The 27,265-nt window shown below is 45.4% G+C and overlaps 1 protein-coding gene and 1 non-coding gene across 5 annotated transcripts in view; one reads left to right on the top strand and one right to left on the bottom strand.

The window, feature by feature from the left end:
* Smad9 (SMAD family member 9) overlaps positions 1-22,939 on the bottom strand; it is a 49,844-nt gene extending 26,905 nt beyond the window's left edge. The window contains exons 1-2 of one of the 4 annotated variants that reach the window (XM_036191191.1): positions 22,719-22,939; positions 21,811-21,948 (exon numbers count right to left, since the gene is read on the bottom strand). In XM_036191191.1, coding sequence (XP_036047084.1) covers positions 21,811-21,841 — 31 coding nt within the window. In that variant the 5' untranslated portion in view covers positions 21,842-21,948; positions 22,719-22,939. Of the gene's footprint in view, positions 1-6,090; positions 6,114-7,448; positions 7,493-21,810; positions 21,949-22,718 lie in introns of those variants that run through there. The other 3 variants (XM_036191192.1, XM_036191193.1, XM_036191194.1) reach the window with 3 other exon arrangements.
* LOC118586412 lies at positions 1,550-1,656 on the top strand. The gene has a single exon (XR_004945307.1). It is a non-coding gene; the product is annotated as a U6 spliceosomal RNA (small nuclear RNA).
* Positions 22,940-27,265: the final 4,326 nt, after the last annotated feature.

Raw genomic sequence — 27,265 nt, 5'->3', positions numbered from 1 at the left:
AAACATCCCACATTCTCAAGGGCAGTAAGCAGTCAGGCCAAGTATTTCTACATGAATGATCGATGAATTGCAAATTTGAGGTCCTTAGAAATCTATTTTTACGGCATTGTTTATAAACTTGTGAATAACTATTGCCCTAGAAAAAATTCTGGACCTTAGCAACCCCAAAAAGAATAAACCAGATCTTATGCAACAGAAGGTGTCTTGACTCCAAGCAAATCTAACCCATGAAAATCTGGGCTTACCACAAATATAAACTCGGGAAAGATTATTTATCTTACAAAGTGAGTCATAATGAGTGTAAAAGCATGATTCTATCTCCCAAAACCTGCTTCACATTCAGTTTTTTGAGAGATAAATAGCCTTCCACTCAACAAATGTTTTGCCTTTCCATCTGAGTTAGCAACAGACTTCATACAATTAACAGCCAAAGGTGTATTAAATTCTTTGTTTGGTACCAATGCAGGCCCGTTAGCAGAATTAAGAGATCTCATTTTACTTCCAAAGTATAATTTTAACCTTAAAAATACACAGTGTCTACCTTATCGCCTGGATATTGTTCTTGGGCCCTGAAGGACCATTGTCAGGAAGCTGTAGAGCAAACCAAATTAGTGTGGAGGACACTCTATATTACAAACTCTTTGCCCATCAAAACACCACAACCCTTCGACTTGGAGAACTGTACAACTGGTCCAGCTTTTGCATGAGCAGGCAGTATTGTTTTACTGCTGAAGTCAATGAGCCCCTTGTAAAGCATGTTGCTAGCATAGCCTTCAGAAACAAGACAAGCTGTATTAGTCTAAATATCAGACGATACCCATGTAGAGTATCTTAGCTCAGATGTGAAAACAGATATTTATCGCTCTTTTAGTAGGTATTAAGGCTGGTTTTACAGGCAACTCAACTTTCTCCTCACTGCGGGTCTGTCCAGACAGCTTGGATTCTGCTTTGCAACCTTGATGAGTGTTGAGGAACAACTGAACTCCCCTCTAATGCAAATATGTCCATTTACGTTTTCTCTCGTCCATTTGTGTTTTCTCTCCCTACCACCCCACTTCCCTTCTCTCTGTGTTTCAGCCCAAACATGGATAGTGGCCCTACAATACAAAGAACAGAGATTTTAAAAATAAAATAATAAAATAAAATAGACTTTTTTTTTTAAAATTCAGGACCTCTTTTTTTTTTTTTTTTTTTTTTTTTCAAAACAGAAGTTATGTAAACATGTTAAAATTTTACTTTCTTCACTTTTTTCCCACTTTGGTCTTCTGAGAAAATATAAGTACCTCAGAGAATGAGTGGCTGTTTTGCCTGGTACGGTACCATCAAATATGTTACTGAGGCTGGAGAGATGGCTCAGCAGTTCAGTGCTCTTGCAGAGGACACAGTTTTAATTCCCAGCACCCACATGTCAGCTCACAACCATCTATAATTCCATTTCCATAGGATCTGATGCCCTCTTCTGGCCTCTGTGGGCACTGCAGGCATATGTTACACATACATGCATGTATGTAAACACTCATACACATATTCTTTAAAAAGCAATATGTATGTGCTTGCTTCAGCAGCACATATACTCAAATTAGAACGATACAGAGAAGATTAGCATGGCCCCTACACAAGGATGACACGCAAATTTGTGAAGTGTTCTAATAAAAAAAAGCAGTATGTACATATGCATGTATACTATTATTTATTAAAACTACTATTTATTAAAATCCCTTAAAATCGTCTCTGAAGCCTTTTGAAGTAATTCCTAGCACCCCATTCATTCTCTGATTCAGTCACAGAAACCCCACTGAGCACCAGGTGTCCTGTCTTCATCTCCTATATAGTAAAACTCCAAAGCCATTAACATTACATTAGAATGTAATCCAGAAATCAGGGGTCCACTTCTGGCCTTCTTAAGTGGTTTACTGGGGGAGAAGGGTTATGTTATTTGGATTAACCTTTATTTTTTATTTGACATACAGGTAACAATGAAGAGAGTCTGAGATGACTAGTCTTGATCCTCAACTTGAATGGACTGAGAAGTGCTTGGAATGTGAGTAAAGCACATGTCTGGGCATGTCTGTGAGGGTGTTTCTAGAGTGGATTGGCAAAGCAAGGGATGCCCACACTGAGTGGGTGGCACCATTCCATGTTGTGGCACAGATGGAATTAAAGAAGAGAAAAGAGGTGCTCTCTAGCTGAGGCCCTGTCTCTCTGGGTCCTGAGAGTCACAATGTGAGCAGTTGTGATGCACTACTCTCTTCCTGCCTGCCCCCATGGACTGGAGCCCCAGCCACCACCAGCTCTTTCTGCCCCCATGGACCAGAGCCCCAGCCACCACCAGCTCTTTCTGCCCCCATGGACTGGAGCCCCAGCCATCACCAGCTCTTTCTGCCCCCATGGACTAGAGCCCCAGCCACCACCAGCTCTTTCTGCCCCCATGGACTGGAGCCCCAGCCATCACCAGCTCTTCCTGCCCCCATGGACTGGAGCCCCAGCCATCACCAGCTCTTCCTGCCTCCATTAACGGGAGCCCCAGCCACCACCAACCTACGAACCATTCCTTCTCTATAGTTCTGTCAGATGTTACATCACACTGAGGAGAATCTGACGAACTCCAGGTCTAGACCTCTGTGCCAGATCAGTAGCAATGGCTTTTCCTCACTGTTCTCAGCCGATGGAGACCCACGGTCTATCATTGGCACCCAGAGGACAGCTTTCCTGACTCCCCAGACCCAAGGTGGGATCCTGTGGTATGAAGATGAGTACCTCTAGGCTGCCAGTTTTCTCCAAGCAGATCTCTCTGGAAACAAGACAACAGTGTGGCTAAGATGGCACCAACCGTAATCATAATGCTTCTGCCTGTTAAGTTCATCCTTGCCTGCTCTTCCCTTCACCTACCATATGCCTGCCACACAAACAACCTCTTCTTGACACTCTCTCCTTTGGTAAAGAATTCCAGAAACTGAAGAGCAAAACAAAACAAAAGGAAGCAGAGTCTGTGCTGCAATAAGTGTGTTCTGCACATCCTCAAGCTGGGCGAGCACACCAAGGAGGACAGGGCACAAGGCAGGCTGGGAATGGTTTTGTTGATGATAATGGCAGTATTGGCTGGTGTGTGTGTGTGTGTGTGTGTGTGTGTGTGTGTGTGTGTGTATGTGTGGGGTGTGTGTGGGTGTGTGTGGTGTGGGTGTTTGGTGTTTTGTGGTGTGAGTGTGTAGGGGGTGTATGTGGGGTGTGTGTAGGGTGTGTGTTGTGTGTGTCATTTTGTGGTGTGGTATGTGTGGTGTTTTGTGGTATGAGTGTATGTGTGTGAGTGTGGGGGTGTGAGTGTGTGTGTGTGTGTGTGTGTATGTGTGGGGTGGGTGTGTGGGTATGTGTGGTGTGAGTATGTATGGGGTATATGTATATGTGGGTTGTGTGTAGGGTGTGTGTGTTGTGTGTTGTGTGTGTGGTGTTTTGTGGTGTGTATGTGTGTGGTGTGCATGTGGTGAGTGTGTGAGTGGTATGTATGTGGTGAGTGTGTGTGTGTGTGTGTGTGTGTGTGTATTGGCATCACTGGATAATGAGGTTTGTTGTACTTGAAAGTTTAGGTTTGAAGAGTTTAACTCTCATTGGAAACATCCAGGGCTAAGGAGGGTCACTACTTTTCGAAATAAGTCATGGCTGACCTGTTCGTGACCCCCTACCAGGAGGCCATTCTGCAGCGAGAAAAATCCTCCCTATGTAGATCTGTCACCAAATGCACTCTGGAGTTCTACAGGGTAAGGCGTCGGAAGAGCAGCAGAAGTCAGGAGGAGGCATGACAGCACACAGGAAGTGCCAGCCAAGGCCTGCCCAAGCTTGAGAGTGATGGTAACAGTGGCAAAGGAGCAGGGAGCTGGGGAGCCAGTGCAGAGAGGGCCAAGCACCAAGTCCAGGGCTGTGAAAAGGTACCCTTATGTTGCCTTCTAAACCCTGTTGTTTGGCTTTCATACTCAGGTCATTGACCACTGATGTGTGTGTGTGGTGCGTGAGTATGTGTGTGTATGTGTGGGGTGGGTGTGTATGTGTGTGGGGGTGTGTGTGTATGTGTGTGTAGTGTGTGTGTGGTGTGTATGTGTGTGTATGTGTGGGTGTGTGTGTATGTGTGTGTAGTGTGTGTGTAGTGTGTGAGTATGTGTGTGTATGTGTGGGTGTGTGTGTATGTGTGTGTGGGGTGTGTGTGTATGTGTGTGTGGTGCGTGAGTATGTGTGTGTATGTGTGGGTGTGTGTGTGTATGTGTGTGTAGTGTGTGTGTAGTGTGTGAGTATGTGTGTGTATGTGTGGGTGTGTGTGTGTATGTGTGTGTGGGGTGTGTGTGTATGTGTGTGTGGTGCGTGAGTATGTGTGTGTATGTGTGGGGTGTGTGTATGTGTATGTGTGTGGGGGTGTGTGTGTATGTGTGTGTGGGGTGTGTGTGTGTGTGTGTGTGTGTGTGTGTGTATAGATATATATCATATATAGCTATGTAGACATTTGTGAGATAGGGTCCAACTTCATCCTTTTGTATCTGGCTATCTAGTTATCCCACCACTATTCACTAAGGACACTCCCCTTTCCTCACTGCATGGTCTTAAAATTGTTTTTGTTTAAAAGAATTTGTTTGTATGTATGTCTGCACACCAGAAGAGGGCACCAGATCTCATTATAGATGGTTGTGAGGCACCATGTGGTTGCTGGGAATTGAACTAGGGACCTCTGGAAGAGCAGTCAGTGCTCTTAACCACTCAGCCATCTCTCCAGCCTGGTCTTGAAATTCTTGTAAAACAACAGTTGAAAATAAATGTTCAGCTTAGCATTTGGACTTTGAATTGCATTTCTTTGATCTCTGTCAGTACTCAGGCCACCAATGCATTATTTTGATGACTGTAAATTCACATGAAGTTTTAGAATTGGAATATTATGAACCTTCTATATTAGTTTTCAAGATTGTAATATATTCTTTCTAAAAATAATTGTTTACTGTTTAATTCCCATCATGATACAAGCTCAATTAGGACATGGATCTTTGACAGTTTTGTACGTTGGCATCTAGGTGTCTAACACTGGGTGTTTAACCCTTTGTTGAATGAATGGGCTCTGGGAACACAATTCATCTACAGCTGAGATAAGGACGAGGGTGAAATTGTAAGAGGCAGAGAAGAAAACACCCTGATTGAGCAAGTCCTGGCTGGGAGGGTGCTCTAGCGGGGGGCAGGAGGACCCAGGAGTCAAGGCTTTGGGCTCTAGTGCCAAGGAACACTTTCAAAATCACAAGATAGAGGGAGAAAGCCATAGCTGCTGTTCCTGTAGGTAGCTAAGTCCTCAGTACCCCGACCTTACAGTTACCATGAAGATCAAATACAGTGCAACAGGGCTGGAAAGATGCTCAGCAATCGGCTTCCAGGGTCTGGTTCCCATCACCCACAATGGCTGGATCACAACTGCCTGTAACTCCAGCTCCAAGGGATCTGACACATCTGGCCTCTTTGGGCACCTGCACTCACATGCCCATCCCTCCCCACACACATCTACACAATTAAAAATAATAAAATAAAAGAATGCAGTGAAGCAGAACAAAGAAAAGTTCCTTGTTTTCTCTAAGCTGGGAAACTCCAGCTTGCTTCTAATCTTAGAGAGTGATCACAGCTTTTAGTTTATAGAACGTCCACCCCATATACGATCTGCTGGAGCACATGAAGGGGCCAGTCCTGCAGATCCAAAGCTGCAGGATCTCCATGACACGGCAACCGCAGGATAACCAAGGGGAGTCCCAGTGAGAGCCCGGCATTGATAGTATAGCAGAAACCAGAGGCCTCCAACCAGACTCTGCAGTGAACACTTGCAAGTAAAGATATAAGGATGAATCGTTTACTTCATGACTCACTGTGTCATACTGCAGCTTCCATGACGAGGTTTTTTTTTTTTTTTTCCCTTCTCTTTTCTTTTTTTTCCCTCTTAAATTTTATTTTATCTTGTTTGGGGGTGTTGCAAGGGCAGAGGGTGGCTATGAAGGGATGGGAAAATGGTTAGGATGGAGATGCATGATGTGAAAGACACAAGAATAGGGGCTGGAGAGATGGCTCAGAGGTTAAGAGCACTGTCTGCTCTTCTAGAGGTCCTGAGTTCATCCAGTGGTCCTGAGTTCAATACCCAGCAACCAAATGGTGGCTCCCAACCATCTGTAATGAGATCTGGCGCCCTCTTCTGGCATGCAGCAAACTTTCAGAAAGAACACTGTTCACATAAGTAAACTAAATCTTAAAAAAGAGAGAGATTTAAAATGTTTTTTTAAAAAAAAAGACACGAGAATAAAGAAAAGGAGAAAAATCCATTGACAAATGAATATATGCTTGCACAGTCATATCAGAAATGACACAAGTACTATCATGACCTTTGGGGGAAATTCTGAACAAAATCTCCAGTAAACACTTTCATCAGTTGAAGTCGAATTAAATAACCAGTCAGTGATATCAGCCGGGCTGAACTTGTTGCTCAAAAGAACAGAGTCCAGTTAGGAAAGGGCTGTGGTTGCCTGTGGTGTACTGTAATACATTCATTTGCAATTGTTATGCATGTATTTTTTAGGGCAGATGATTTCAAATGTAAATAATATTGGCAGTATGACATGCATCATTATTGTTCATATCTTTTATGTAAACTGCCACTGAATAATTGCAGTTTTTTTAATAACAGCAAATATTGCTGCTATGACATTAAGCAATCTATTACCACCCCACAAATTGAGCCATATGGTCCCATCTGTTTCTAAGTTCCATTACAGCACAACTGACTTCGGGTCAATAAAGGAGTTGCTAACCAGAGGATGCAAATGTGTCTCTTACTGCACAACTTTCCAAATCAATAATGTGCTGTCAATATAAACAGACAGGAATCTGACGGTGATGGGAGTTTGCTCTGCACCTCACGACCGTGGTGATGATTTCCAACAATACGTGAAGTATACAGTCTCTAAAATTGCATTGTTCTAGGATCACCAGGCCCTAATCACTCCACTCAAGCCTCAGGGAGATGTATAATTGCCCTATGCAATCACCTCAGCTTTAAGCATACCTGGAGACTCTGAGTACCTTGTGCCCAGAGCTTTCCTTCAAGTTTGAACTTCCTTTCAACAACTAAATGTCAGTGAGTGTCTGCAAACCCCACTGCAATGGACATCCTTCAAAGCCAGCTCAGATACCACAAGCCTTTGTGGCATCCCCAAGTGTTGTGTATCTTGAACACATTCTGATGTCACTTCTTTATGGAAGAGCAAAGCTTTTACGGGTGGTGATTCTCTTACTCACCTCTGGAGCATTCAACCAATGTGTATCATCAGGGATGTGACAGTAGTACCAACTGCAGGTATCAGGACACATCAGACACTTATACATATTGACTACTGGTTCCAGCAGATCCCTTACCCAGAAGCCCCTTGTTTTAACACCTTTGTTGTTACCTGCTATGAGAAGCCAGTTCCTCCGACCACAAGTACCTGGGTTCCTAAGGAGGGAAGACAACAATTTTGGTTTTGGTTTTTGTTTTTTTGGTTTTTGTTTTCGTTTTGCCTCTGAGGGGACAGTAGGCAACATCTGAAGACATCTTAGTTGTCACAACTAGGGAAGGAAGATGTCACTGGGACCTACTGGCTAGAGCCAGGGATACCATTAAATGTACTATGATGCAGAGAACAGCCCTTAAACAGGAGTGTATTGGTGAAATTATTTAGGCCACTCCATGTAGTTAAAAGGGAGGTTTATTTTGTGGGCTATCTTACAAATGAAGGGATAGGTTGCAGGGTCTGGCAAAGGTATAGCGCAGTCCGGCGGTGTTCTCTGGAGAACTCTGCTCGGTCTACCTCCAGCGTCCAGCGTCCCGGCACCAAGCAAGCGACCTCCTCCTGATCCTCGGTCTTCCGCTCCCTCCTCAGCCCCGCCTTGTGGGTGTGATCATTACCGAAGCCTCAATGGGGGTTGGAACTTCCAGGCCAATGCTGGGATGGCTATACACTACATCTCCCCCTTTTGTCTAAATAAGAAAGTTCTAACCTAATACAAGACTATATACAAAGAGATGGTTATCAAATATTGTCCAGGAGTAATGAGGGATAATGACTTAGATAAGTTGGAATTACAATAAGTGCAAACAATATCAAGCAAAAAACACATAGTAAAATCCAGGGAAGTCTAGGGCATGGGTAGGTGGCATGTTACAAGGATCATTCCAAAAAGTGTCCTATCCTAAAGAACCTGAGTCTAATACTTAATATATTCTATCTAAGATATTATATATGTATATATACTAAGTTGTAACTATAACTGTTAATCTCCAACCTCATCAAAGACCTGAGGAATATAATAATACCTGAGAAATGGAAGAAGGATGCAAGCAACTTTCAGGAGTCTTGCAAGAGTAGACAGAGACAGCTGGCAGCCTGGACAGTCACCTAATGTTTCTCAGCATCGTTGGTGCATAAGATACAGCGCCCCCCCTCCAGCAGGAAGTAGTAAGAGAAACTACGCCCAATTTCCCAGCTGGCTTTGGAGATGGAATTGGCTCACTCCTTCTCTAAACCCAGACATATTGCTAAAAGAAAAGGTTAAGAGATTCTTGTGTCCCAAATCAGAAGAGCCCTCTGGTGAGGGACAGAGAAAAACCACTATTTTATTTAAAACAGGTTGATTATAAATGTGATCTCTTTCTAAAGATAAAAAGGGGATATGATATAGATATGATAGGATGAAAGGGTAGATTAATGAACTTACTTCTAAAGAGCAACAACTCATTTAAAATGTTTTACATTGGTATAGATTTTAGTCTATTGATATAAACTTAAATAATTTTGTTATACTGTGTGTATATTTCTACTCATGTTTAAGGTATTATGTTTGTATAGCTCATTTTAAATTGAAATGGATAATTAAAAATAGATTAATAACTGGTCATCTATGATAATCATACTCATAGCCATGTTAGTTAACTCTTCTAGGTATACAAAGAGATATTTCAGATAGATAGGTAATCTTCAATCACTTCAAAGGTCTACAGAATATGGCATTTAAAATATTTTTAAAATTTAGACTTTCTGGACAGTGAGACATGTCTGCTCCTGGCAGCACCGTTTTACTTCAGAGAGGAGGATGGGCATTGAAGACACTTCATATGGAGTTTATCTTCACCTTGGCAAAAATAGCCATTTGGACAAGAAACTGTTCTTGCCTGGACTGCTTGACCGACTGGACATGCAGGACCCATAGAAAGGTGACCACTGAACTTTGCTTGACAAAATGGTCCTTCACGTTCCTGCTTTGCAGAGGAAACTGCCACATTCTACAGGACACTGAGAGAAGTGACCAAGAGACTCTAGCCCTGTGGGCTGAAGACAGATGCCCCAACTTTATAAAGGAACATTAGGTGACTGTCCAGGCTGCCAGCTGTCTCTGTCTACTCTTGCAAGACTCCTGAAAAATGCTTGCATCCTTCTCCCGGTTCTCAGGTAATGTTATATCCTTCTGAGGTCTTTGATGTGGTTGAAGACTAGATGGTTATAATTTCCTCAGTTATGATAAAAGATAAGTTAGATATAAAACCTTAGACTCACAAATATAAGATAGATAGGATATCTTCTTTAATATTGTAACTGTAATTCTTGCTTGATAATTGTTTTGTACTATGTAAAAGTTAAAACCTTCCTTTAAAAAAAAAGAAAAGGGGAAGTGCTGTGTATATCGCTCTGTGTCAATAAAGTTCTGATTGGCCAGTGGCCAGGCAGGAAGTATAGGCGGGACAAGAGAGAAGAGAATGCTGGGAGGTGAAAGGCTAGAGAGAGACACTGCCAGCTGCTGCCATGACAAGATGTAAGGTACTGGTAAGCCACAAGCCATGTGGCAAAGTATAGATTAATAGAAATGGGTTAATTTAAGATAGAAAAAGTAGATAACAAGCAGCCTGCCACAGCCATACAGTTTATAAGCAATGTAAGTTTCTGTGTGTTTTCTTGGATGGGTCTGAGCAACTGTGGGACTAGCGGGTAAGAGAGATTTGTCCTGACTGGGCCAGGCAGGAAAACTCTAACTACAAACCTTCCTTTAAAAAAAAAAGAAAAGGAGAAGTGCTGTGGATATCGCTCTGGCTCTGTGTAAATAAAGTTCTGATTGGCCAGTGGCCAGGCAGGAAGTAAAGGCGGGACAAGACAGAAGAGAATTCTGGGAGGAGGAAGGCTGGGTAGAAAAGACACCGCCAGTCACCGCCATGACAAGGAGGATGTAAGGTACTGGTAAACCACAAGCCACGTGGCAAAGTATAGATTAATAGAAATGGGTTAATTTAAGATAGAAGAAGTAGATAACAAGCAGCCTGCCACGGCCATACAGTTTCTAAACAATGTAAGTTTCTGTGTGTTTACTTGGTTGGTTCTGAGCGGCTGTGGGACTGGCGGGTGAGAGAGATTTGTCCTGACTGGGCCAGGCAGGAAAACTCCAACTACAGGAGTGGTCTGGATCTAACATACAACAAAGTCGAGTTGAGGAAATCCTCATGAAGACTTATTCTTCAACAGCAGGTGGCTCAAACTTACTCCTATTACTCCCCCCATTTTAACCTATCTCTGCTAATGGTCCTATCTAATATGTCTGGTATTTATTTTTGACTATCTTTGGGTTTGGGGTGTTTTCGGTTGGACTTTCAGAAAAAAAAAATCCAATATATCAATACTTCAAAAGCAGAAATGAAACCCGTTTTTAAAATTTCTTGCTACTAATTGGCCTGCTTTAAAATTCTTTAAGGTAATTTTAAACAAGAAGGGAAAAGATTTGGGGAAAAAGCAAGGACTATGGAGAAGACAGTTGTCCATCCTCACTAACAAAAGTTCCCATAACTATGAAAGCCAAATGGCCATCCCCATTGCCACCTAAAGAGCAGACATTACATTACCAGTGTTGAGCCCCAGTGACCACCACCTATTATGTGGGGTACATGCCTTTTAACCTAGCCACAATCTGCCTAAACACTAATCACAGTTAGAAGCAGGAAATTTTTTTGTTTGTTTGGGTTTTTTTTTTTTTAGGAAAAATTTTTAATAATTGAAAATTTTATTTACACGTCATTTGCTATGAAATTCTACAGAAGTAACACACTTGAGTGAGGATACATATTAGACATATAATATGTAATACATGAATGAGGGGATATATGAAATTTGTTTAGAATGTACCAGATTCCTCACAATTTGTATATCTGTTATAGAATCACCATCAAGAATAAAGTCCTGTAATTCAACAACAGCGAAACAATTACAAAGGGAAAAACATCAATTGTGTTACCTCACTCCTATAATTCTGGTATTTGGGAGGATGAGACGCACACTGGAGGTATCTGTTTTCCAGCCACAAGCAGAGAAAAGGCATCTTGTGCAAAGCAGATGAACCTTAGAAACACTGCTGAGTTATGTAAAACAGACACAGAGGACAGATGATGAGGAATCGTCCTGTGTGGAATCTCTATGGGGTCATAAAGACAGTACATGGCATGGAGGTGACCTGAGGGGACGGAAGGAGGGCGGGGACCACTGCTCAGAGGGGGCATCTAAGTTTAGTTTGAGAAGAAACGTCCTGAAGATGGGCAGTGGCTATGGGTTCACTGTATGAGCATGCATAATGCCATCAAGTTTAAATTAAAAAGTGGTTAACATATATTTTTTATCATGTAAGAGCAAGAGTCCATTCCAAGTGTCTGTTATCCTTCAAGGGCTTTTTTCTCCCTCTCTCTGCCAGAATTAGAAATGCTTTTAATCAATATTAATTCTTGTAAAATAATGTGTCATGGTTTCGTAGAAATCTGAATAGCTGATGAAGTAAAATGCTGAGGAATCTTCTAGATAACCAGAAGGCTAATTCCTTTCAAAGCCTCTCTGTGAAGGACACCCCAGCTCTGTGAGACCTGGCTCTCTGCCTGCCCTTCAGATCCCTCCCTCCCACTAAATGCAGAATCATGTAAACATATCAATTTCCTCTGATGGCGGTGGTTTGGGGTTTAGAGCAAAGTACCATTTTAAAAATAACATTTGCTTCAACACCGAGGGAAGGAGGAATTACAGGCTAAACCCCAGAGAGATTAATTTTTTAATGAGATCTGCTTTCTACCTCAGAACCAACTGACAGCAATTTTATACAGCTTTAATCAATACTACTCAGCTTTATTTTCTCTGGATCACTTTGCCTTATGATGTAAACTCTAAAAGTTCTTCAACCAGGGTTGGAGAGATGACTCTGGCAAAGGACTTAGGTTCAATTCCCCAGAGGACTTAAGTTCTATTCCCAGCACCCACATGGCAGCTCAAATCATCCGTAACTCCAGTTCCAGGGGAGCCAATGCCCTCTTCTGGCCTCCATAGGTACTGCATGCATGTGGTGCACAGACACACATACGAGCAAACAGTCATACACACACACACACACACACACACACACACACACACACACACTAAATCTTTTAAAAACATTCTCCAGCTGAAATAATATTACAAAGATTCCCAAGACAACTATTGTTGGGGAATTCCCCCAAAAAACTATAAGTATTTGGGGGGCGGGCAGAAATACACATTTCTTCTCAGGGAGTAACAGTCTGATGTCTACAGCTGTCAATATTTCAGAACCTCCAAGACATCATGGGAAGATCCACTCAGTCCGAACTATAAAACTGACTATGATCCCTCCTGAAATAGGAGTACAACAGGGCTGACCACCTGAAAATATTATGGGTTCAACCATTTTACATTATACTACACAACTAAGGACAAGAATATTTGAAGATCACTTAAAAACACACTTAAAATTTTTATTTGTTTTTACTTATACAGAGGTTGCAATTATTTTAACGCTCAGTTCTAAGCAGACTGGAAGAGGAAGAGGAGATGCCCTTGCAGGTGCCAGGGCATGAAGTGTGCTGCTGCTGCTGCTGCTGCTGGAGCTCCGCCACCCTTTGCCAGCTGCTGAACTGGAATGCGGAGCCAGCTCCGACTCCTGGTAACGCGTGAGCAAACCACGTTGTCTTCTTTTCCTCAACCCCACATTCAGGAGGGCCCCAAATCCCAATGTCCCGTGCAACTGCTCCTGCATCCTCCTCCTATTTGCATCCCTTGCGGGGTCCAGTAGTCCACAGCAGATCCAGCTATAGACCATGTGACACTTGGCTGGGACTTGTAACACAATGGGATCGCCATTGTTTCTGTAGCTTGGGATTAAAAGTGCTCCATTTGCACGGATCGCCACCCCCCAGCTCTTACTCTGAACTATCTAGTTTACATATTTTTTAACACACACAGTGAAGTGCAGTGTGCAATGATGTTTTTAGCTTCGAAAGCTCTTCTGGCCTCCTAACCTGGATTTCCACCCTCAAGACTCCCTCTGCTCCTTCTTCAGGAAGCCGACTTCCTGGAAACCCTCCCTGGTGGCCTCCAGGCAGCTGCAGAGAGCTTCTCTCCTGCCCACTGGGCTCCCACAGCACCAAACAGGTATCTTCATCCCTGTGTTTGTTTAAAAAGGCTGAGAGTCTCCTCAAAGTCAGCACCATGCCTCCAGATGCAGAGCGCCATCAACAAATGTAGAGTGAGTGAAGGTCCAAGTCCAGCTTTATCAGTGACAGAAACCATTGCTTTATTAAATCTCATGTGAACAGTCACGCCTCCACCCTAAAACTTATGGCTTTGCTAGTGCCATACAATACATTTCTTTAAAAGGCGGACTACATAATACATACAACTCCTTCTGGGCATCTAATAGTGTATCTGCTTCAAGTGGTGTTACATGGAATGCTAACTTGAATGTGAATCCTTGTAAAGGCTTAAATGGCTATAGATAAGATTTTAATGTTTTTAAACAGATGTGTGTGTATTGAGGGTGCCTGAGTTTCCTGGCTGCCGGAGGGGTGGAGGAATCACTAATAACTCATGTGAGATAGCATGTGCTTATAATCCTAGCACTCGGGAGGCTGAGACAGGAAGACAGTGATTGCAAGACCAGGCTGGCACCATAGCGACAATGTTGAAACAAACAATTCACCAGTAAGCCATGCTACGGTGGCTGTCCGGGGAAGCTCAGAAGTGATGGTGCATCAGTACCACAAGACCCGATCTGCTGGTGTCAAATGGCCATTAGACAGGTGACACCCCTTCAAACTGTCTTCCTTGGCCCCCCTCTCCCCCTTTATGCTACCCTCCTATTCCAACCCTGTGAAAGTTCACGTTTGGCCACAGCTTCAAACTGAATAGTTCTTCCTTGTCTAAGGGTTAACATGACTCCGTGTACCCTCTCTTCACTACAGTCCACAACCCCCACAAGCTACTGGGGAAGAGGACAAGGGGAGCTGAAGGCAGAATCGAGGATGGCCCAGGCCTGTGCTAGGGCTGAGTGCTCAAGATGAGCCACAATTCCTAATCTTGACGTCTGTCAGTCCTCCCAAGGGGGCCAACCAGGAGGCATCACTGGGCAGAGACCAAAGGACTTCATTCAGCTGTCTGCAGGGAGGCCTGGCCGGATGACTGGGGTGGTAGGCTTTGAATTTCCTTGTAGGAGAGTCAAACACTCCGGAGAGAGTGGAGGTCACTGGAGCAAACAATAGTGACCTCCAGACAGGTGCAGTGAACCACACCATCCCCCTGCCTCAGTGTCCTGACATTCTCACAGGGATTTCTACAAAAAAAAATTCTCTCTTCTTCTCAGACTGCTAGTTCACTCATATTTGTATTCTTGAACCTCGAGTGGCTGAGAACTCATATACAGAGCAATGAAGTTCTACCCAAGAACAATAGTCAGGAAACCAAGCAGACTGTAACTGGAGAGGGCAGTGAATAATCTCACTGCCTGGGATCATAAAAAATATTTGTTTATTTTTACTTTATGTGTACGAATGTTGGTCTGCTCGTGTATCTGTATGTACACAGTGCCCACAGAGGCCACAAGAGGGCACTATATACCCTGGAACTGGAGTTACAGACAGTTGTGAACTGCCCTGTGGGTGCTGGGAATTGAACCCAGGTCCCCTGCAAGAGCAGCCAGAGCTCTTACCCACTGAGTCATCTCTCCAGCCCCGATACTATCTTTTAAGATTTTTTTCTTTATTCTTGAAATTTTCACACATGTAGGCAAAGGAATATGATTATATATACCCTTTATTTCCCCTCCAACGTGCCCACAACCTCCTCACGTATCCCCTTTCAACTTCATGTCTTTTTTCCTTAATAACCCACTAAATCCTACTAGTGATGCCCACATGGTCATGGGTGTGGGGCCATCCACTGAGCATGGGAATCCTAGGAGTGGCCACATTCTCAAAAATGAATGATTCTCCTTCCCCCAGGAGCTATTCACTGCCCGTAGCTCTTTAGTAAGGGGTGGGACTCTTAGATCATCTACTCCATCTATATTGGGATGTCAGCGGTCTTGACCTTGTACAGTCCAGAGACTGAACTCAAGAGTCCAGTAGCCATGGCATGTCCAGAAAACAGGCTTTTCACAGCACTCTGCCCCATCCTGCTATCTTACACTCTTTCCACGATGTTCCCTGAGCCTTGGTGGAGTAGGCTAGGGGTTAACTATAGATGCTCAGAGCTGAGCCTTCAGTCTCTCGTTCTCAGTGCTTGATAACTCATGCATCTCTACATTAACAGCTGCCCAGTATGTGTGCGCGCACACACACACGTGCACATGCACGCCAGATAGACAGATAGGTAGGTAGGTAGGTAGGTAGGTAGGTAGGTAGGTAGGTAGATAGATAGATAGATAGATAGATAGATAGATAGATAGATAGACAGACAGGTAGACAATAAAGCCTCTCTGATCAGGCCCTAGCTTGGGACTGGTCTCCACTCTGGGTCCACAGCATCCCTGGGATACCGTCTTGGCATCTGGCTTTCTGTTCTCCTTCACTCTTTGTCAACTTGTCTGTAGAGTCCAGGATTTTATTTTTTATGTTGTTTCTTATTTTGTGGTGTGTCCCCATCCCCATCCTGGTTGGGGAGGGGGTGTCTCATAAGCAATTCAGATAGAGTAGTTATAGGGTCAATAAAGGTGAAAAAAATAAATACATCCCCCACCCCACATACTTATATTCTGAAGCTGCAGCTACAATATCCTCACATTTCAAAACCAACACATGAGAAACCAGAAGCTGTTTAGACAGTATATTTCACCAGTGGTTGATGTAATCACAGTAGAAAGCAAAGAGAAGGACGCGTCTCTGAAATAACATCAATTCACCAGCTGTCACTGTTTACAAACAGCCAGCACCTAATGGCCAACCTGGGTAAACACAGAACTAGTCAATAAGCCACCGGAAGCACTCATGTGCACAAAGCTTCTGATCGCACTCACAGTCCTGAGAATGAAATTCAACTCAACTGCTGGCAGAAAACACAGAAGGATGATTGAAAGGCAGACAAGCAAACACGTCAGGAGAAAGGCTCGTTGGACCTGAAATCTTCTGCACGTGGCATATTTTCTCACTGTCTCGTTCACCACCACGGTTTGGGGCTTTGCACAGTCTCTCCTGCCATTGTCAACCGTCACTCCTGGAGGTCACCAGTCACTGGTGGTCTCGCTTTACAAGTATCTTCTGTGACTCATTTTCCCACAGGCAAGATGGTTGCGGACATACTTCCTCAGCCAGTCTGCTAAGACCCTCTCGTGATCTGGGGACCTTGTACTCTGCCAGGCCACATAGATGCTGCCTTCTGGGGGACATCTGCCAATCCACTTTCGGCAAGGCTCACCTCCCTGTCATTTTAAGCCTCGCACTGTCCCAGCTGCACTAATGTCCTAGCTTTAAAAATTACCTGCCCTTTCCCTGCTCCTCCCAAATGCCAACTCTCTCCGATTCTCAGGAAACAAAAGGATGAGCTCATTAATATATAATGAAGTATGAATGGAAAAGGTCAAATACCCTCCCACAAAGCAGAGAATAGGTAGACTCTGAATCCTTTCCTGGGCTGTCATTGTTTTCTGAAAGACAGGACTGCCATGGCAGACAATATTAGTAGCTCCAGCAGTTTACAACTAATACTTCAGTTGAACGTTCATCACACATCAAGCATGCCTGAAGGAAGTCCTGCACGTTCGCTCTGCACTTCCCATAGCACATGAAACACATAAGCACACTCCACCCCAACAGGCTTTGGAGGGATTGAAGTGAAAAGCACTAAAAGCCACATAGAAGGAGATAGTCTACAGGTTAAAGCTGGGTTTGAAGGCAAAAGATCCCCTCTATCTAGAAAGCCCTTTCTGCATCAGGGAGTTTAACCTCTGGTTCCCCGAGTGTTCCTGGGTCCACCATCTCCAAACCCTCTGTAAGCAGTCACTCAAATTTACAATCGTGTGAGTGGTCAGATACTAACCACATTTCAACTGTACTTGGTGGCACATGACTGTAATCCCACACTTGAGAGTTTGAGGCAAGAGGATCACTGTGGTGATATTGTGTCCCCCAATATATTGTGCACCCTAATAAACTTATCTGGGGATCAGAGAACAGAACAGCCACTAGATAGACATAGAGGCCAGAAAATGTGGCACACACACCTTTAATCCTATCACTTAGGAGGCAGAGATCCACCTGGATCTCTGTGAGTTCGAGGCCACACTGGAAACAGCCAGGCATGGTGACACACACCTTTAATCCCAGGAAGTGATGGCAGGAAACAGAAAGGTATATAAGGTGTGAGGACCAGGAACTAGAGGTTTTTAAGCTTTGAAGCTTTTAGCAGCAGTTCAGCTGAGATCCATTCGGGTGAGGACTCAGGAACTTTCAGTCTGAAGATTTGTGGAAACAGGATCCAGTGAGGAGTTATCAAGGTGAGGTTAGCTGTGGCTTGCTCTGCTTCTCTGATATTTCAGAATTCACCCCAGTACCTGGCTCTTGAGGTGTTTTTTTTGTTTTTTTTTTTTGTTTTTTTTTTGTTTGTTTGTTTTGTTTTGTTTTTTGTTTTTAATTAATAAGACCATTTAAGATTTGTGTTACAGATCACTATAAATGTGAGGCCAGCCTGGGATACATAGCAAGACCCCACCTGAAAAAAGAAAAAAAAAAAAAAACCAGCATGGAAAGGAGAGGTGGGCATGAAGTCTCATCTCTAGCTGAGGAGGTATTGATTGACCTTTGATACACAGCTTCAGGAGAGGGCCAGTCAGTTTTCCTTAAAGGTGTGGCCCTCCATAGGTCAATCCACTCAAGTGGAGGGCCACACATCCAAGAGAATATGGGCAGCACAAACTGGAGGTGATGGGTTCAAAAACCAAAGAGGACGAAGCTGGGTGGCTGGAGAGGTCAGGGTGGACCTGAGGGGAGGTGGAGGAGGGGTGGATATGATTAAATCACGTTTATGAAATTCTCAGATAGCTAAGGGAGAGAAGGGGAGGGAAGAAGGGATGGGGGGCACACAGGGCAGAGAGACATAAACAAAGACAGAGACACAGAAAAGAGAGAGAAGAAAGGCTGAGAGAGGGAGGGAGGAAAGAGGCAAAAAGAAAGATATGCAGTGACCTGGGTAGAGAGGGAGCAGAGACCAGCAGAGAGGCGGAGAGGGGATTTCATATGTAGCACTTTTGTATGGGCAACTCAGACGTTGATTAGAAAACACAACAGAGCCATGTGAACCTCCTGGGCATTAATTTTATGGGCTGTACTTGTCCCTTGAAATTAAATACGGGCATCAGAAGAAGAGCAAAGAAGCATCCAACTTTCAGTATCGTGACCTCGGAAGGACTATAGTTCTTACCCTGCGCACATTTACAATCCATCTCTTAATATTTGTGAACTTTGTTTTACACCAAACTGGTTTTAAATTTTAAAATGCAGTCTCTTGGATTCTTGTGAAGTTGATCGGGAGTTAGAGCGTTCCAATCAAATCGGTGTAATCAAATGGATCTTCTAGGCCTGACATTTATGACACACTGCCATGCATTAACTCTGTCTGAGTTCGGTGAGCAGAACGTGGTGCAGATTAAAGATCTGACTGGAGTACAAGGTAAAAGCTCAAATCATGAGTTTGAACATACACACTAAGACATCATCAATTTTGATCTGGTTTCGGAGGGAGGGGCCATCAGTAGATTGTGTTAGCAATTTTTTGTTAAAATCATATCAGAGCTTTCGTATGGTGGCTGTATTATATTAAAACCTGGACTTTTCTAAAAATCTTCCAGCCGGGCGGTGGTGGCACACGCCTTTAATCCCAGCACTCGGGAGGCAGAGGCAGGCGGATCTCTGTGAGTTCGAGGCCAGCCTGGGCTACAGAGTGAGCTCCAGGAAAGACACAAAGCTACACAGAGAAATCCTGTCTTGAAAAACCAAAAATCAATCAATCAATCAATCAATAAAATAAAAAATAAAACTAAAAATCTTCCATTGTATTTTTAGGGGGTCTGATATGGAAAACCACAATGCAGTCAGAGTTATCACAGAGCTTTCCTGACTATAACACTCAGCTACAGTAGTCTGGTGTGTGTGGAGGGGGGAGCAGGTGGGGGGCCACCTGGGATGGGTTGAGCTCAGAATGCTTCCCCCTCTGGGCTGACCCTCACCATTTCTCCATGAGTCCTCAGCTCCCTTCAACACCTGCTTCTTGAAGATGGATTCTTAAGACCTGCTTTATGGGTGAAGTGCTTTTATAGATTTTGTTTCAGAGGGGACCACGGGTTCAATAAAGAGGGTTTTTCATTTAATTATTATTTATTGACTGAATGTTGAGGTGAGTGCTGCAGTCAGCAGTAAAGGACTAAGAAAGGTAGATGAAACACAGGCCCCTCCTGAAAGGATCTCCTCCGGGGGAGAAAGAACTGAGCACTCGGCCAACTTAATGCTAAGCAACACAAGAGATGCAAAGGGCCGAGAAAAAGACACATCTGCCACCAAGGGGATCTGAGAAAATTCCCTGAAGGTAGCACACGGGCAGAGTCTACAAAATGAGATGTTGTGGTGGGAGGAGAGGAGGGAGGAGCTGGGGAGGCATCCTGGGCCTGAGCCTCAGTTCAGGGAAAGCCTGGGGGTGCATGGAAAGCTGAAACCCACCCTTGTATCTGCAGCGAGACACATGGGAAAATAAGCCTGGCAGAGGACACCCCATGCGAGGCAGACAAGGGGGCCTGAGGTTCAACTGCTGCCAGGGTGAAGAAGCACCAAGACGAGCACCCAGTTTTCACAGCCCTGATGACATCGGGTGCCCGCAATGACCTTTAAAGCCTAATGATTTTAGTTGACACAGACATAATTTAGAGGAACATTTGCTTTAAGGGCTAGTTCACGGCCAAGAAATATTTGCTTGTTTTTAACTGTGTCCCTGTTCTTACACAAACATGCATCAGGTTAACACAGCACAACACTGCCTGCTCTCGCCATCAAAGCGAGGATGTCCGTGTGTGCCACCCTTGATTGAGGACAGCTTTCCAATCCACTAGCAACAGTGATAAAGAGAGTAAGCACCCAACAGTCCAGAGTTTACAACAATTTGAGGAGATTCATGCTTCCAACATACAGCCAGTTTACTGGTTTATTCTGGATACACCCCTGTTTCTGAATTCCTAAGCGCTCACAAAAATAAACAGGAGTCTGCGCTGAGCATTGTTAAAATGTTCGGATTCAATGTCTTAGGTTTCAAACAATAAAAACCCAGAACATTCATTGATCATAACCCTGACCTTCCTACTACTGGAGCACACCCCTGGAGAAGTATGATCTAGAGCTTATTAAAGCAGATCATGATGAAATTGTTTTCTTGTAGTGGAGAGGGAAGGTCAGATATCATCAGCTGTCTTAATGATGCAGTGACCAGCTCTCTCCAACTTGGCAAAGTGCATTGCTCTCTCATTCATCAGAATTCAATTATTGGTTAAAAAAAATACCGAATTGTTTTATTTAGGTGAAAGAATAATTTCTTGGAATTTTTTTCTCCTCCAATTGGACCACATGATCAGAAAGGATACCCAAATTTAACATTCGTTCAGTGCCTGTATATCTCTGGTGAAGTTTCCTACAAAATGGAATGGAAATGCCTCTTTTTCTTCCTACATCTTAGGTTATCAGAGATGCAGTAGCTGATACTGGTGAATATCTTCTGATTTGCTCAGTAACTGGGGAATATTTAAAATAAGAGGAAAAAAACATTTGATAAAGAAAACATCAAGTGTCTCATGCTTAAAAGACTTGACAAGTGCTTAAGGGGTTAACATTAATTTGTCTTTGATTTTTAGAAAACACTACTGGTAAGTGAGCTGGCTGGGTCCAGACTTTGTGGGCATTCTCCTAAGCTCAAACCTGGCGGGGGCAGGGAAGCACCCTGACATAGCCAGCCACTCAAGCATAAAAGGGGTGTGGGGGGGGCAGGCTGGCAGTGTAAGACAGACCCAGCAAAGGCCAGCTTGCAGGAAGCTGACTTGCCATCCAGGAGCCTTACCTACCACTAGAAACTATTTTCAGAAATATTACTTGACGCTTTGTTCATCTTATCATACTTTAAATGTTCCTTGTTTATAAACTACCACACACCGGTTTCTTATCTGTGATGTCCTTGGATTACCAACCACAGCCTTGAAAGTGATCCAAAATCGTGTTCCCGACTTCCTATAAGCAGAGCATTGAATCCTGATCATTTGCTGCTGAAGAGTGTGTTTGGGATGTATTTTTACTTCCCTTTTAAATATAGATGAGTAGTTTCTAAATGTAAACTTCCGAAGGCATTCCCTCTCATTGACAGGCATGCTAGCACATTTCACAACCACAAATATTCCCAAGGAACTGCCTCGGAAGGGCCATCATTAAAGGGCCAAAGACCTTACCGTTATTCTCTGCTCTCCCTGCTGGCCACATTTTTACAGGAACCCAGCAAGCCACCGCGCGGTCACTGTAAACTGGATCCACTAAAAGTAATTCCTAGTGTTCCGTGGCGTGCGTTCAACCGAATTACCTACAATTTGCTTCCAAAACGAGAGCCACATCATTTGTAGGTTATTTCTCAAGATTACCCGTTCTAGCCAAGAAATACCCCAACGGGGGACCTCAAAACTATCATTTTCAATTGCCATGGTCGAGGGAGAGAGGGAGGAAAAGGAGTAAGAAGACGTGTGGCGATTAACCACCCATAGGAAGGCTCCCCACGCTCCTCCTCCCCATCCCAAGGCCGGCGTCAGTCAGTCGCCTGCATCTGTCCCCACCTCGCCCCCTCCCGTCTGCGCAGCGCTGGCACCCAATGGCAGGCCTAGGAGAAGACAAACACAACCCAAGCGTTAGCTACAGACACTTAACATTCCTAACTTTTTTTCTCTCTCTCTCTTACTGCCTGTGCCTCAAAGGTAAGCAGAGAAGAAAAGGAGTATGAAATAAGCCTTCATGGCCAAATGCATCCTCGAGTTTGAAAATCGCCCCCAGACTACCTTGCACACACTCACACTCGCTCCTCTACTGTCCCCACTCCCCAGCAAAGGGCTACTTCCCGGAGCTGGGTTCCAGGGCGCCTGACCCTGGGTGCAGGGCAATGTGCATCCCTCTGCACTCGGCCCACGCGCATCCCGCATCCTTGCCCACGCCCCGGGCTACGAGTCCCCCGGGATAGGTCCCAGGTGCCAGGCTGCCACGGAGCCCGCTGCACGGTACACACGCCACCCAGGCTCCACCGAGAGCCAAGCCCGGTGCCCGAGGACCTCAGGGGCCTCCCGAGTGCCCACGCTCGCGGCATGACAGCGCTTACCTGTCCCTGTGTTGCCACGCGTGCCCCCGCGCACTCGGCCTGCGCGGTAGCTGCAGGGCCCGGCCGGGTGGCGGCGGGACCGAGACAGCGGCTCCAGAGGCGTCAGTCAGGCTGGAGCCTCCTCCTCGGCCGCCCGCGTGAGTGCGCCGCGCTGGAAGGGCGCCAGGCGGCCGTGCGCGCAGCCCCAGCCAGGAGGGGCCGTGCGCCCTGGCCGCGCCGCGCCGTGCTCCCCGCCCCGCCGAGCTGCGCGCCCGCCCGCCCGCCCTGCAGCATCGTGCCTGCAGAGGGCTTTCAGGGCCAGTGGGGTCTCCAGGTCACTCCCAGAAGTGTCCTCCCCACCTGGACCCCAGGCAGCGGAGGGAGAGGGCCGTCCCCAAGAGAAGCAGACAGGACCACCAACTGTGTGAGTCTTCTGAGCGGCTGAGTCCTGGTCCCTGGAGGCTACACTTACTGGCTAGCTGTTCCTTATCTCTGTATCCGAGGCATGACTTGCCTGGCACCCGCCCAAGAAAATCTGACTGAGCTGAGTCGAGAGTGGAGTTTCGAAGTAGTCCTGTAATGGTGTGGGCTTGTGATTTCTTACCCAGTGTATAATGCATACTATCTAATCTATTCAAGATACGTATCATGGGCACAAGGAACCTTCCTGCCCAGCGGCCTGGCTGTCCCCTATGTTGCCTGCCTCTAAAATGCCTCTTGGGAAGCCGCCCTGGTGTGCTGCAAGCCATTGATTCCCCCACCAAACCCTACAGGTTTTCAAATGACAGAGGGTGGCACAGGGCCACCTCAGTCCCACTGCACACGTCCTCCAAGAGCCCAAGGCACCTTGGAAATGTAAACGAAAGCCTTTGGTTGAACTTTTCTTAATCCTAAAACCACCACTTTCTGGAACAGGTTACTTTTGCATCATCATCCAAGGGTAGCTGAAGAGGGCTTTGCTTAACATGTGTCGCAGAACTTTAAATGCTACTTTAACCAGACTGAAAGCTGACCCATACACCCTGCTGCAGACCAGGTGCTGGGTTTGAGATTGCCCTGGGAGAGAAAGAAACCCCAGAAGAAGTAAATCCCGTGGTGGGGACCACTGAAAGTCGTGGACTGAATGAGGGCTGTGTTTTGTGTGCACTTTGAGACAAGTAAACTAATTAGGTTCTCTGAATTGATAACTTGTGGCTCAGCACCACCCTCCCCGCTGCCCCAGAAATGATATTAAAGAAAGAAACGATCCAATCAGTTTCCTCCTTCCATGGGAGCACAAAGTGTTGAAAGGCTGGCCCTTGCTTGTGCCATGGAGGCTGTGAATCCGCAGAATTCTCTGGGAGGGGGGCGTGTAGGAGTGGGGCAGGCCTCTGAGTGTGTGTACTCTGCCTTTTCTGGACTTTACGCAAACACAGACCCTGGAGAACACTCATGCCAGCTGATTCTTTCAACTGCCCTAGTTAGGAGAATTCTCATCTCGGATGCGTCTTCCTCTGCCATTTTTGGATCATTTAATAGAAACATAATTCTCTTCTACCAAAGCATTATGCCGTGGAAATGCACAGGAGACCAGAATGTCAGCAATTGTGTGGCAATTCACACAATTTGGTTAGGGACCTGAAAACCACAGCTAAAATATCCCTTCTATGGGAGAGTACAGCTATGGGGCAGACTGAGCTCCCTCAGCCGTCAGCCCCTCTGCCCACATCTGTCACGTGCACGGTGCCAGAGCTGGGCACTGAAGCATTCCCCAAGTCTGTGTATGAAAAGCCTGGCCTCCAGTAGGTAGCACTGTTGGGAAGTAGAGCGGCTTAGTTAGAAGAACTTATTGGCAGCTTAAAACCGAAGAGGATATAGGTACCCTGGCTCTTTTTCCAGATGGTCATGAAGTGAACAGCTCTTCTTTGTCACATGCTCCGATCACAGGCCCAAACAAATGGGGCCAAACCCTCAGAAACCAGGAGCCAAAATAAGGCTTTCCAGTGCCTCAGTTGTCAGGGGTATTCTGTCATGGTAATGGAAATTACAGTCAGCATGGTCATCAGCAGATGCCCAGTCTCGGCGTTGTACATCTCTCACACCTCGTATCTGACCCAGCTTTGGAGTGATTCTGCTCACAGCTGTAACTGCAGCCTGCCCACCCTTGCACCTCTCTGCATTACTTTCATACACTGTGACCAAAAGCCTTAAAGCAGTGACATCAGGGAGGAAAGATTTATTTCCACTCATGATCCAAGAGGGTGCATGCAGTCCGCCCGTCATGGTGGGAGCAGCTTGGAGCTGTGCAGCTAGAGCCAGAGGCGGCTGCTTTCACTGCCTTGGCAGGAAGATGAATGGCCTAGACCGCTCAGCCCCTCTATGGTACATCTGACAACTACATCCTATTTTCCCAAACATTTCAAAGCGTCCTGCTCTAGGTACTTTCTGCTGTTAAGATAAAACACGGACCCAAACCAAACCGGGCATGAAAGTGCTGAGTTCATTTCACGGCTTACGGTCCATCACGGAAGGCAGTCACGGCAGGAACCTAGAGGCAGGAACTAAAGCAGAGGCCTTGGAGGAGCGCTGCTTACTGGCTCACTCCATCATTCCTAGTGCTTGCTTGCAGAACACCCGGTACCTAGACTATGTGGACACAGAGAGCTCCATCTGACAGGAGAAGTGCATCCATCACCTTCAAGACCAGCACACAAGCACAGATGTCACAGTGGGGCAAGGACATGGGGAGGTGCCTGTGACAGAAATTCCAGCCACCTCGAGAAGTATGAAAGCCTACATCCTGGGCTACTGTCTCCACCCTGTCTCTTTGGGTGCTGCCCCGTAGGGGCTGGCCTGGTGACAAAATGTCTCCCTTCCAAAGCATTGTGATACAGGTCAAGACATGCCTACCATGTGTAGAACTTACTGAGGGTTTGAGCATAGAAACCTCGATCGTTAACCTAGCTGCATGCATAAAAAAAATATGTCACCTGAGAGCTCACTGCTAACAGAAGGGATGGAGGTGAGGCAGATGTTCTTTTTTTGTTTGTTTGTTTTTTTGTTTTTTCGAGACAGGGTTTCCCTGTGTACTTTTGCACCTTTCCTGGAACTCACTTGGCAGCCCAGGCTGGCCTCGAACTCACAGAGATCCACCTGGCTCTGCCTCCCGAGTACTGGGATTAAAGGTGTGCACCACCACCACCGCCCGGCCTCAGATGTTCTTAATTTAGCAATGGCAGAGAGATGAGGGTCTACTGTGGAAGTACCTTGACACAGAATTTGGTGAGCGTGGCACAGACACTCTACTTCCTCTCTCTCATCTTACAAGGCGAGGTTATCATTTCTGGTTTACAGCTGAAGCTCCTGGGACACAAAGTGGCTGACATAATTCAAACTCCCATCAGCCTAAGTGCAGAGCCCAGGCACACACCTCTCATGGCCCTACTGGAGTTCACATGGAAATGAAGTGACACCAGATGTTCCCATTATCAGGCAGGAGGCACACGTGTCCTCATTTGCTCAGCTGCCACATGGGGGACGTGTACACTCACATCCCTTCTACAGGCTGACAGCCTCAGCATGCTGTTGTCCTGTGACAACCAGGGTAAATTTGCAAAAGAAAACATCTAGAATTTTCTGGAAGGATGGCTCAGCTGGGAAAAGTCCTTGTTGCACAGGATTGATGCCTGAGTTTCATCCCACTGGAGCGCTGTCCTCTGACCTCTGGATGTGAGCTCTCGAACCCTCCATGTCACATACACAGAGTCCCAGCCCTAATGGCCAGAGAGAAGGCTGAGGGTGCCACGTGTGAGCCTGATGCGGCTGTGATCAGCCAACACCCCTTCCAGGGCAATGCCAAAGAAAGCTTCTTACAGAACAAGACTTCCTGCTTTCCATCTTTGGAGGGTGGGGTGGGCTCACATGGGCAACCTCAGGTGTGCCCTCACCTTTCCACCTTGTTTGAGACAGGGTTCTTACAGCCCATATGTTAGCAGGTTCTGTATATCAAATTGCTCTTTTCTCACAGTACCTCAGATGAGATTCTACACTCTTAGCTTGGGTGATTCTGCATTTATAGAGGCAAATATGCTCTCTCGCTCTCTCTCTCTCTCTGTCTCTCTCTCTGTCTCTCTCTCTCTCTCTCCTTTAAGGGTACAGCCCCAGTGCCCTAACTTGTTCTGAGTGCCACCTCCTAAACGTCCCATTCTTCCAAACAGTCAGATGCTGGGCACCAAGCCACCAACACACATGCATTCAGCATGCATTTTACATGGAGACCATCACAGCTTTGATTATTCTTAGTTTCCCTATGATTGAATTTTGTTTATTGTTGTTGTTGGAGATTCCTTTAAAAAAATAATTGTATTAGCCTCTTCAGTATCTCAAATTCTGGCATCAAGTAAATATATTTATCATTACTTAAAAACTTTTTTGATAAGGATTTCTGGGGGTTGAGATACAGTTTAGGATTGCCTGGATTGCCTAAGAATGTCTGAAGCCAGCAATGGAAAGTAAAGGACAGAAAGCCAACAGAATGTCCACATTACCCAAACCCCAGAGGGGAAGGCATCCGGGTGAGATGTCACAGC

The sequence above is a fragment of the Onychomys torridus genome, chromosome 6 (assembly GCF_903995425.1).
Source record: "Onychomys torridus chromosome 6, mOncTor1.1, whole genome shotgun sequence".
Taxonomy (NCBI): domain Eukaryota; kingdom Metazoa; phylum Chordata; class Mammalia; order Rodentia; family Cricetidae; genus Onychomys; species Onychomys torridus.
Note: the sequence above shows the minus strand (reverse complement) of the source record. Positions and strands in the feature narration are given on the sequence as shown.